Raw genomic sequence first — 11572 nt, 5'->3', positions numbered from 1 at the left:
TACATATAGGGAGTATTAAGTAATGTGCATGGTATGAATAAGGAATTTGGTTTTACAAGTAAAACTTAGAACTTACGGTTCTTACAAACATGCATTTTGGTAGAAACAACAAACTAAACAGCAGTAAACAATAGGGAGTATGAGCAAATTAAACAGCAGTTGAGGATAAAGGCTTTCGAAGGACTGACTTACATTAACAGTTAACACCGGCTTTATAATGCCCTTCTCCATGTCAAGGGAAGGATAACTCAAGAATTTCAGAACAAAATCTTCTTCATAAGCATTGCTTGTACTCTGCATTTTGTAGAGAGTAATTATAGATATGATAATATTGGAAGGGATAGAGGATAATGAAGATCATATGCAGATTGATGCTACATAATCAACTAACAATCCCTGGAAGTACAAGCGTTACAGGACAAAATGTACTGACAAGAGCAATGGGCTACACTTCTGCACTGGCATTGTTTGTGTATTCTACTTGTTGGTAAGATTAAATATAGATCTGATCTTTTTTAGTAAATGGTGGCGAGGGAGATAAGATGCATAATGCTACAAAATGAACCAATCCCTCTTCCCATAATACAAGAGTGTTTTGAACACTGGTGTACTGTACAAAACGTTCTTATATTATGGGACGGAGGGAGTAGCTGTTAATGTAAGTACAGTGATAGACCACGTTCTGTCCTTACAAGAGGAGTGCAAAGCTAAACCTCTTCAAAAGCATTGGGTTGATTCTAAATTTATGTAAGAGTCCATATGGATCTTATAATGTCCACCAAATGGACGATTACGAGGCTAACACGTGCAGTGATGCTACATAATCTAACAGCTATAAAAGTAAGTATGGTCATATAGGGCAAGAGGTACTCACAAGAGCAATGCAGTGTGCAGTATAGTTGTGAGATTCTGTGGTCCCTTGAGAACGAATGTTCTTCTGCTAACAGTTTTCGTACAAGTGAGACATTAAGGCAAATGCAGAAATGTAGTTCAAATTGTGATGTGATATCATAGACAGTACCTTACGCTGCAGTCGAGACTAATGTGTAACAAGATTATTCCAGTCATCGTCGGATAAATGTAGCACCGGAGACTTTACAGAAATTTCATTCAGAGGCTTGCCATCGAAGTGTGCTTTCCTCAGGTAGGAACGATACTTCATCAATGAGTGCTTGAAAAGCGCAACCAGCCCTTGCTCGTCATCACAATCCAGTTTGCTCCTTGCCTATTTAAAAGAATGAAATCTTGTGTCTTCTGTCAGCAAAAACATGTGTAGTAATGACCATGAATAACATTAGTACATTACTTACGCATAACTTGTGGAGGAAGACTGGAAATTGTTCTGTGTCTGCGGTATAATCTTTCCATGAAGGAAAGATGCGCACAAAGTTCCTGACAACAACATAAGCGTCATCTTCTAAACTGGGAAGAAATGGAACAGGGGTCCTATTTGCTGCAATTGGGGCTCTCTCTGGTTCGAAAAGGGATTTGGCAACTGGATTTGGTGTACTCTTTGCTGGAATGGGGGTTTTGCGTCGTACAGCTGGTGCTATGTCCACTGGCATAATCATACTGTTTGTTGCAGTTGGGGTATGCTGAGTTGGGGCATCAGAAATGACCAGTGTAGTAGGGCTAGAGTCTGCTAGAGTTGGGGTATTTTGTGGGTCGGGTGATATTGCAACTACACCTAATGGGCTATTTGATTTATCAGGTGCCACTACCTTTTCCAAATACTTTGCTTGTGCTCCTCCACGATCAGCAATCGCCCTCTTCCTTTTGAATGTCTGATACACAAGAACAGCATTTGAATGGATAAATATGGTATAATGACAGATGGAATATGTACTGAAAATGGATAGGCAGGGCGTATTCACATACACGATGTGTAAACTAAGCTAATGGCAGTTCAACAAAGTAGAAGCAATGCAAAGCATCAGTTGCAAGATATGTGCGAGCAACGTAACCTTGGAAAGTTAGAGCAAGTACCTTGATGGGTGAATAAGATAGGGCATCTTCCTCTGACTCCTCCACTAGGGAGCTACATTGACTTAGGTCTCCCTCTAGCTCAGAATCAGTGTTAGGATCATATTCTGAGCATGAATATGTAGGTGGAGAGCGTTTGCATTGCATTGCATCCAGACTTGTCCCTTAATGCCAAGTTTGACAGCCATGGCATTGTTCTTCTTTATTCTTTTCATGCGCGCAAGCTCATAATCATTATGATGCTGTTCAGAATCTGAGGTTCATGAAAACATAAAAAGTAGTCAGATTATCTATGGAATGCAATGCGGATTCAACTCGGAGAGTGTCTCCCTATAAACCCCTGCATATGCAAAGTTCACCTCCCCAACCGTGCTGACCAGACCACACACAGAAATACAAAACCCTTATGTCTCTATAACAGGCAGCCACACATTTCAAAACTGAAGTAGGAACATTAGAATCATATGAAATTCGTATTTGAACAAATAAACTAAGCAATTATGAGTGGCGTAATGTTTAGCTTCAAGGGTGGAGTGTTGGTAGTGCGACACAAAGCAAGTAGGCAGATTGTATTCCATGTAAAAGATCGAAACCTATGTAAAAGCTGGAAATGACACTTTCTTTCTATACAATGCAGTGTTCGTTACCCACACATGATGGAAGAGATCACATAGAGAAATACTATTCACTCATGTCTACGGTTCCAGTATTTACAAACAGGGTGGTCCACCCTAAAAGAATATTGACAACAAATATGACAAGGCAAGCATAGATGTAGTGAATCAATCATTTACTTGTGAGCTTACTAGGACAAGTATGCAGAATTGTAGGTGCAATAAGAGACCGTCCAAAATCTAAGAAGTTTGTCTAGCACTTATTGTTTGCAACTAATCGACGTGAATAATTGGATATTATATCGAATGAGTAAGAAAGACAAGTAAAATTGTCAACAAACCTGGCTTGCAGTAGTAATCTGGGTCAATGTCACTACGACCAACAATCCAAAATGACTAGTTTATGTTCCGAGGGCCGGAATGTTGAAAACCCTGTGAACTTTAGAGGTACTAAAGATTACTGAAATACATCTGAACCATTAAGTGTAGGTAGCACTGAGCACACAACAAACCCAAATGACAGTCCTGCCTAATGACTAATGAATCAATTAGAAAATGGGTGATGAGGAGTGGCTGCTGAGTGTTGAGGACGTATCTCAGGATAAATCGGGTTGGCTTGGTGGGTGCTGCACGCCTGAGCCCTGAACGGACTGGGAAGGTAGGCACGGCGGTGCGCCCGGGCAGTGGTGACGCTGTTGGGAAAGCGGCTCCTGGCCTCCTGTTAGTCCGGCGTCTCCTCCTAGAGTCATGCCGTCCGAGGACGGCAAGTCACCGGCGAGGCAGGCGGCTGGGGGCGAGTAGAGATCGGAAGCGCGCAGCAGAATAGAGGGGAATTGGGGCCTGGGACGACCCAAAATCCCAGGGTGGGCCGGCCCACCATGGGCACCCTGTAGAGATACACACCCGAGCGGCGAACATGCATTTTCGAAACTAATTTAGTAACATTTAGCTGACCAATTAAACAACTCTATTATAATAATATCAGTTTCATATTTGAACAACTAAGCCTGTTTAGCTTGATGGGTGGAGCAGTGTTATTATGACACGAAGCATGTATTCTGATCGTATAGTGATCATAAAAGGGGGAAACTCTAAGCATATTTTTTTAGCAAAAGAGGGTTTCCCCTCCGATTTCTATTAAAGAAACCACCACGGAACCAACATGATCAATTAAACCCTAAGCATGATCAATTAAATCGTATTATGGTTGTGCCATGGCAGATTTGAAGCTGCAAACCGGAGAAATGATATTTAGCATCCATTGTTTGCTTCAAACTAAGAACTAAATTCTAAGAGCTGAAAAGAAAGTAGAGTAACCAAGTTAAGATCTATTTTCTGGTTGAGATCAAAAAGTTGAGGAGATATGAAGTACCACCTCTCTTGCGGCGCCGTGTAGGCATCGGGGGTGCGATGGTTGTCGGTGGCGTTGAAGCAGATCTGCGACGGTAGACGGGTGTATCGGGGGATAAGTCCCGTTGCGGTGGAAGAGAAGGTCGTGTGAGCGGCCCCGGCGAAGAGGACGACGGCGCCGATGAAGCGAGAGGACGCGATGCAAGGCTATTGTCCGTCACCGTGGATGAGAAATGTCCATCTCTAGCAGTGGACGGCGCGGTCTTGGTAGGTGCTCCGGCATGGTGGAGGACGGTGGCGATGGATGTGGTGGAGGACGACGGCGATGGATGGGGTGGCGGACGGAGGCTGGTGTGGGGATGGGGTGTTCTAGCGTGGACGGTGTATGAATGGGAAAATGGAGGGAGAGGTATGGGGAACCATGTTTTTGGGATGCGCCTGTCTGAAATATGGGAAAGTTACGAACTTAGCCCCTGTTTAAAATTTGGACGTCTCGTCGGTTGGGGATAGGACGGTAATCTCGCATCTCGCCAGTATTTGCCTAGAGCGATTTCGGGCGAGGAGAGGGTGGTTGGCGCCCATGGTTGGCGCCCATGGTGTATGAACGGGGCGACAGGTAGGGCGGTTGTGTCACCTCTGAGTGAAGTTACAAACCTGCCCCTATTGAAAATATTTGCCTGCATCGAATTCGGCCGAGTCAAGTTTGTTTTGCCGCCCACCGTGTATGAATGGGGAATGGAGGGAGAAACAGAGGTCTTTCGGACGAGCTTGAATCAAATGAGTTTTGCCGCCCATGTTTGACGCCCACCATGTCGGAATGGGCTCAGAGGCGGTCGTGTCACGTCTAATTGAAGTTACTAACCTACCCCTATTTAGAGTAGTGGAAATCGGGCCGATGGATTGTCTGTGTAATGGGTAGACAATAACTTCCATCTCCCAAACACTTGGCTTCAGGCAGCTGACATGGGAGTGGACATTTTGCTGCTTCTTTCGAATTTTGGGACAATAAGCATCCACGTTTACCCTGGCAACTAAATTCCAATCCATTTTGTATGCCTATATGAATCTTTATAAATCATTCTATGTGTTTTTATATATCTTCAAAAGGACGACAAAGATGTATTCCACTGTCATATATGAATATGGTTTACAAATGCCGATACTCAAATTCAGAAACTAGAATCCAGTTTAAGGTGAATTCGAATATTTGGAACACTTCATGTCCAACTCAAATGTCACACGCAGCATAATGTGTACTCCCATTTAGATATGTACACAAGCGATGTATCAAGATTCAAATACCGAGTCAATCAACCAAGAATGTACAGAACTAACAGACATATAAACACTTATAGAGTATATGGATCAATAATATCAACTAACATACACTAGTGCAGAACCGGGCAATAGCACCGGTTCGTAAGGCCCTTTAGTGCCGGTTTGGTAACCGGTGCTAAAGTGTAGGCACTAAAGCCCCCCCCCCCTTTAGTACCGGTTCAGCATGAACCGGTGCTAAAGGGCAACCACATGGCACGAGCCAGCTTCGGGGGCAGGGAGCCCTTTAGTACCGGTTGGTGTCACCAACCAGTATTAAAAGGTTGGGGGGTTTTGGGTTTATGATTTCTTTTTCATTGAATTTTGTGTTTTCCATTTAATTATTTTTCGTTTGCTGGTATTTTACGATACTACATATTGTGCATGTTATGCATATATATAAATAGAATTTCTAGTAGAACCGATCTTAATATATATATATATATATACACATTAACACTATTCTGATCACGGGATCAGAATAATGTTCTGATCACAACATGAACTTCCCGAGTAACGCGCCTGACCTTCCCCGAGTACTAGGTTGAACTTCAGCTAAAAGGTGTCCAAATGGGGCTTGCGATATATCGTTGGATAGCTATGGAAATCAGTATCATGACCCAAGTTAAATTTTTGGCAAAATGTAAGCGGTTTAAAAGCAGTTTTGAAAACCGTTTTTTCTTCATACAAAAAACGTGAATCGTATTTTCGATCGCATTTTTAAACTGTTTATCGGAATGAGGCAAACAATATGGCGTTGGAAAGCTGCTGCAAAACCGCTCCTTCCACATGTTGAAAGTTTTCTCTAATTCACTACGGTTAAAGAGTAATTCGGAAAATTGTAAAATTTCGCAAACCGAACACCCGAGTTCGTATTTTCGATGCCATTTCTAAATGGCTAATCCAATTGAGGCAAATAATATGGCATTGGAAAGCTTATGAAAATGCGCTACTTGTTTATGTTAAAAGTTTTTTCTAATTTTGAATGGTTTAAAAGTAATTTAGAAAACAGTACAAGTTCCACCGAGTTCGTATTTTCGAGCTAATTTTTTAACCGTACGTCCAAATGGAACAAATGATATGGCGTTGGAAAGCTTGAAGAAATATGGTTTTATGTCAGTTTTTTGTATATATTGTTCCTCCTAATTCATTACGGTTTTATGTCAGTTTTGAAAATGGTTAAAAACGTATTTTTGCCGTAATTTCTACAAACTTTATCGGAATGGGGCAAATAATATACCGCTGAAAAGCTACGGAAAATGCGAAACTTTTTCATGTTGATGGTTTTCTCTGAATCCTGGCCGTTTTCAAGTAATTTTGAAAATGGCGAGATCATTCGTTCTGCCTTTATCGCGAAACAGATTCTTCGAAAATGCACCGCGTGAAGAACCTGAACTTCTCGGCATGTCAACTTGAACTTCACTTTGTTTTTCATGTGTGTTTTTTGCTCGTAGCTCTCCATCCACTGCTCGTAGCTCTCCACCCACTCACCGGAATTGAGCAAGTGATATACCAGTGGAAAGCTGCTGTAGACACGCAACTTTCCCGTGTTGATCATTTTTTCATACTCGCGACCATTTTAAAAGTTATTCATCTGATATTCATTCAGTGTAGTAGATGAACTTCCTGTTGTTTTTACGTTGAACTTCTGTGACGTATTTTTCATTTGTAATTTTCTCATCCATTCGTCAAGTTTTACACAAATGGTATTTCTTTTGTATAAACCTCTCTCACAATATTTTTTAAATTTCTCCGACTAAGGACTTGCACTTATATCAACAAACTTTTAGTCTTTGCTTTTTTTATTCTTTTTAATACAAAATGCACACCGTGTAGTACGTGAACTTCTGGCAGTTATCAATCTGATCTTCTCTCGGATACATGAAAATATATGAGTTTTTTTATGAATTTTTAATCTGATTTTCTTAATATTTTTTTATGAAATTTTGAAGCACTCTATTTTTAATAGTTGAACTTCTTGTTATTTATTTTTGAACTTTTTGTTTCCATTGTTTAATAACAAGGAAAATCTGAGTTTCTATAATCATTGAACTTCTCCATCTTTTTAATATGGACTTCCTAGTTTTATTTCTTAATCTTTTTATGAAATTTTGAAGCGCTCTATTTTTAAAAGTTGAACTTCTTGTTATTTTATTTTTGAACTTTTTGTTTCTATTATTTAATAACGAGGAAAATATGGGTTTTCTATAATCATCGAACTTCTCTATCATTTTAATATGGACTTCCTCATTTTATTTCTTTTAATCTTTTTTATGAAATTTTAAAGCGTTCTATGGTTGAACTTCTTGTTATTTTATTTTTGAACTTCTTGTTTCCATTCTTTAACAACGAGGAAAAATCTGAGTTTTCTATAATCATCGAACTTCACGCTGTTTTCACTTTGAACTTCTACCACATATTTTTGTTCATAATTTCTCACTCGTTACTCGGAATTTCACAAATGGTAAACCATTAGAAACATGTTGAAAAGACACAACTTTTTTTTAATACGATCAAACTTCTTTTTGGGACAATATACACCAATTTGTTTTTAACCGTTTATGTTTGAATAAGAATATGATATACCCTTTGAAATTTGTTGAATAGAAGAACATTTCTGTGCCGAGCATTATGTTTCAAATTTATGATGGATTGAGAAAACTGTTTTAAAACACTAGAAACAACTTTTTTGTGTGTATTTGAACAACTAAATACAAAGTGAACCTCCTTTACAAGAATTTTTGAACTTCATGGGCCGAAACACGTGAATTTCTAGCTAAATTCTTTTTAGACTTTGTCTTTTTATTCTTTTTTTCTTATATGAAACACACTCCATGTAGTAGTTGAACCCGCTGGTTGTTTTCACTTTGAACTTCTCTTTTGCTTTTTTACCCATAATTTCTAAAACATTAATAGTTTTATTCTCTGGAGAAAAAAATATGGTTTTAGAATCATACAATTTTATTAAAATTTAACTTCTTTTCCTACAGACAGAAAGAATTTCAGTTTTTCGTATACATCAAAGTACTCCTTTATTCCTTAGTAACAAGGAAACCTGAGATTTTATAAATATCGAACTTCTCTATTTACGTAATTTGGACTTCTTGGTTTATTTCTTTGTAGTAACGGAAAAATCCTAGTTTTCTAATAAATATTGAACCAGCCCGTTATTTAAATATGAACTTCTCGGGTATTTTTGTAAGAAACGGTGAAAATCCTTTTTTATGAATTTCATACTGCTCTATTTTTAAAAGTTGAACTTCTTGTTTTCATTCTTTAATAAAGAGTAAAATCTGAATTTTGTATAACCATCGATCTGCTCCGTGTATTTTAACGGATAAAATCTTTTTTATATAAATTTGTGTTGAGATGCTTTGTTTTTTCATTTGACCTTCTTGGGGTTTGTAATAAACATTGGACTTCTTTGTCTTTTAAATTTGAAACTCTAGGTTTTTCTAGAAACAGGGAAATCCATGTTTTCTTTCTAATTTTTGAAATGATTGATTTTTTAAATTTGAACTTCTTGGTTATTTTAGAAATTAGGAAACTCAATTTTCCAAAGACGGGAAATCCATGAGTTTTTTTTGTACAAATTTATGTGTCTCTGTTTTGTTTTCTCATTTTTGTCGAACTCTTCAATTTTATTAAATATGGACATCGAGAGTTAACTTTATTCTAGGTGAGCGTTTTTTCATTCTTCCTATAAAAGTATCGTGGTGCTTTGGTTTTTTAATTTGAATTTCTTGGTTATATTTCTAGAAACAAAAAAAATCCAATTTTTTATTAAGATCGAACTACTCTATTAGTTTAATTCAAACTTCTTGGTTTAACAACAAAAATGAAATGCTCTGTTATTCTAATTTGAGATTCTAGGTTTTTATTTATTTTGAAAATTGATTTTTTTAATATCAATTTTTTATGAACGTCAAATTACTTTGTTTTTTTTTATAAAAATGAACTTCTTTCTTTTCTTAAACTTTGAGAGTAAACAATTTCTGGGTGAGGCTTTTTTTATTTTCTTGTTTTTCATGTCGTGTATGTTGTGTGTTATTTTTCTCCTTTTTTGGACTTCCTTTTCTTCTAGTATTTGAACTTACTTGGTGTTTTGTAGTTTTTGAATTGAAACTAACATATCAAAAAATACATTTTTTGCATCCATACATACCGTTGAACTTCAGGAAATAATACGGAACAAGAAACTATACAACATGATGTTTTAGACCAATGTTTTTCTGTTGTGTGTGGGTCAACTAAGTCCTCTCTTTTTTGTACACCACATACTTTGAAATATAGAGAACAAAATCATCGAATGCTTTTTGCTATTGCTTAAGCACGTGGGTACTAGCTTGACAAAGTCTGCTATTGCTTACGCACGTGGGTACTAGCTTGACAAATTCTATCAACTAACCGATGTATGTATCAGACCTCGGAGTGAGCTAGCTTTTGCTTGCTACTACGTGCTCGCCCTGCCTCGACCAGAAACAACCGATCAATGAATCCATTTTGTTCAACGTGCGCGCCCTGCCTCAGACCTCGCAGTGAGCTAGCTAGCATTTTTGTCTGAACTTTGACGACTGTACACATGTATCTGAAAATCTGCAAGATGTTTCAAACTCAGGTTTCTAAACCGTTACATATTCTTGAACTTATTTGTTTATTATATTTGAACTTCTTTCTTTTCATACATAAAAATAAAATAAACCATCTATTTTTTCCATGAACACACACAGAACACAAGCACACATGGAGAGGAACGCATGTGATTTATTATCTTTGAACTTATTTGTTAAAGAGCATGGAAGCTCGACCTCCTCACACCATTGTGGTCGGCGACGAGCAGTGGGATGGGCCGCCGCCGACGAGAGCACCTGAGCTCGCCAGAGCAAGGGGCGGCCAGCTTTTCTGAGCCCGCCACGTGCTCCCGAAGTGCTCTCTGTACTGCCGCTGAAGTCCAAATCCACCTCGCCCTGAAGAAGGGGCGGCCTCGCGCTGGATGAGATGGGGGTGATAACGCGCAAGGAGGAAGCGGAGGCGGCCTCGCGCCGAAAGTTGGCAGGGGTGGCGGCGTGCCCGGAGGTTGTGGGGGCGGCGGCGAGCCGGAAGGAGGCATTGGGGGGCACACAGGCATCTCTGCGGCAGGGAGCTGGGCATCGGGGGTAGGTCTGTGTACATGAACTTCTCTAGTGTAAAATCTTCAAATATTTTTTACTTTTTTTTTCTTTTGTTTGAGGCACAAACACAAAGTAATAAGAGCCAGAGAGCAAGCGAGCTTAATAAGTTACGACGTAATTATCAAACTACACTTTTTGATTGACCTTTCCTCCACACGTACATCACATTGCTGCAAAGTAGGGATCATCTATTGACCCATCTCTTGCCTTCTAAACTCCTTGTACTGCTGGTAGCGCTCAGGTAGTCCTTCCCTTCACCTGCACAAAACAACATACTAGACTAAACAAACTACATACCGAGAGGAAGTATGGCTGATCCATTACTAGTCTCCATCAGTTCTATAATGGCTCAAATTAAACTATAAAGCAGAAGTAGACAGACAACAACAGCAAAACAGAGGACTCCTTGCAACTGAACCAGACGCAGCATTCACCCAAGGCAACTTACTGAATTTCAGAAGTGAAAAGCTCTGAACCTGAAGCTCTACAGAATCTGAAGCACAACGGGGTGGGAAGTAGCCACGCAACCTAGGTGGTAGCTGATGGCGCACAAGGGAATCTTGGCGCTGGAAGCTCCATGCGGTGGCAGCGCACTGGTGATGGGGGGCGGAGGCTTGCGGCAAGCCAGGCACAGCGCGGGAGTGGAGTGGCGGCAGCGGCCGCTCCATGGATGAACCTTCCTCGGGAAGGTCAAGGTAGCCCTCTTGAGAAGGTCGATGTGGCCGGAGATGCAGGGGCGGCGGTGCTTGTCTGGTGGTCAGGGACGGCGACGGCCAGCGGCGGCATGTGGGGATGGACCGCCATGGTTGAGGCTATCAACCATGGACGAATGCCTGCACGCGGGTTCCATGGTGACCGGTTGCGCGTTGCCGGCGCACGGTTGACTGCGTCAGTCCAGGCGTTGGAGAGCAGCAGGCCTCTGGCTAGGTGTAGCCTCGTTGGGGAGGGAAGGTCTTGGCGATGGCGGCCATGGGTGCCAGGAGGTGGGCGCGGGTGGGGAGGCAGCAACAGCGACTGGGCACAGGGGCGCGCCGGCGGTGGTACGCAGGCGGAGCCGCCGGGAAGGTAGTGGGTAGAGGGGTGCCGGCGGTGGGCGTCGCCGGCGGGTGGATCTGGATGTGACGGATGCTTCAGACGAAG

At 40.7% G+C, this 11572-nt stretch overlaps 1 protein-coding gene across 1 annotated transcript; it reads right to left on the bottom strand.

Moving 5' to 3' along the window:
* Positions 1-10505: 10505 nt before the first annotated feature.
* Positions 10506-11372, bottom strand: LOC125533810 (uncharacterized). The gene is made up of 3 exons (XM_087544620.1): positions 11171-11372; positions 10881-11094; positions 10506-10690 (listed from the first exon to the last, which is right to left on the bottom strand). Exons 1-3 carry the CDS (start codon positions 11234-11236, stop codon positions 10617-10619), a joined length of 354 nt encoding a protein of 117 aa, XP_087400746.1. The 5' UTR covers positions 11237-11372; the 3' UTR covers positions 10506-10616.
* Positions 11373-11572: the final 200 nt, after the last annotated feature.

The sequence above is a fragment of the Triticum urartu genome, chromosome 2A (genome assembly GCF_056163025.1).
Source record: "Triticum urartu cultivar PI428250 chromosome 2A, HENAU_Tu73, whole genome shotgun sequence".
Taxonomy (NCBI): Eukaryota; Viridiplantae; Streptophyta; class Magnoliopsida; order Poales; family Poaceae; genus Triticum; species Triticum urartu.
Note: the sequence above shows the minus strand (reverse complement) of the source record. Positions and strands in the feature narration are given on the sequence as shown.

Bases quoted from the DNA above. Each gene is read 5' to 3' on its own strand.
- LOC125533810 (XM_087544620.1), bottom strand. From the start codon at position 11,236: ATGGCGGTCCATCCCCACATGCCGCCGCTGGCCGTCGCCGTCCCTGAC. The intron at 11,095-11,170 runs GCCCCTGCATCT...TCATCCATGGAG, and splicing joins ACCACCAGACAAGCACCGCC to CGGCCGCTGCCGCCACTCCA. The intron at 10,691-10,880 runs GTAAGTTGCCTT...TGTTTTGTGCAG, and splicing joins CTTTTCACTTCTGAAATTCA to GTGAAGGGAAGGACTACCTG.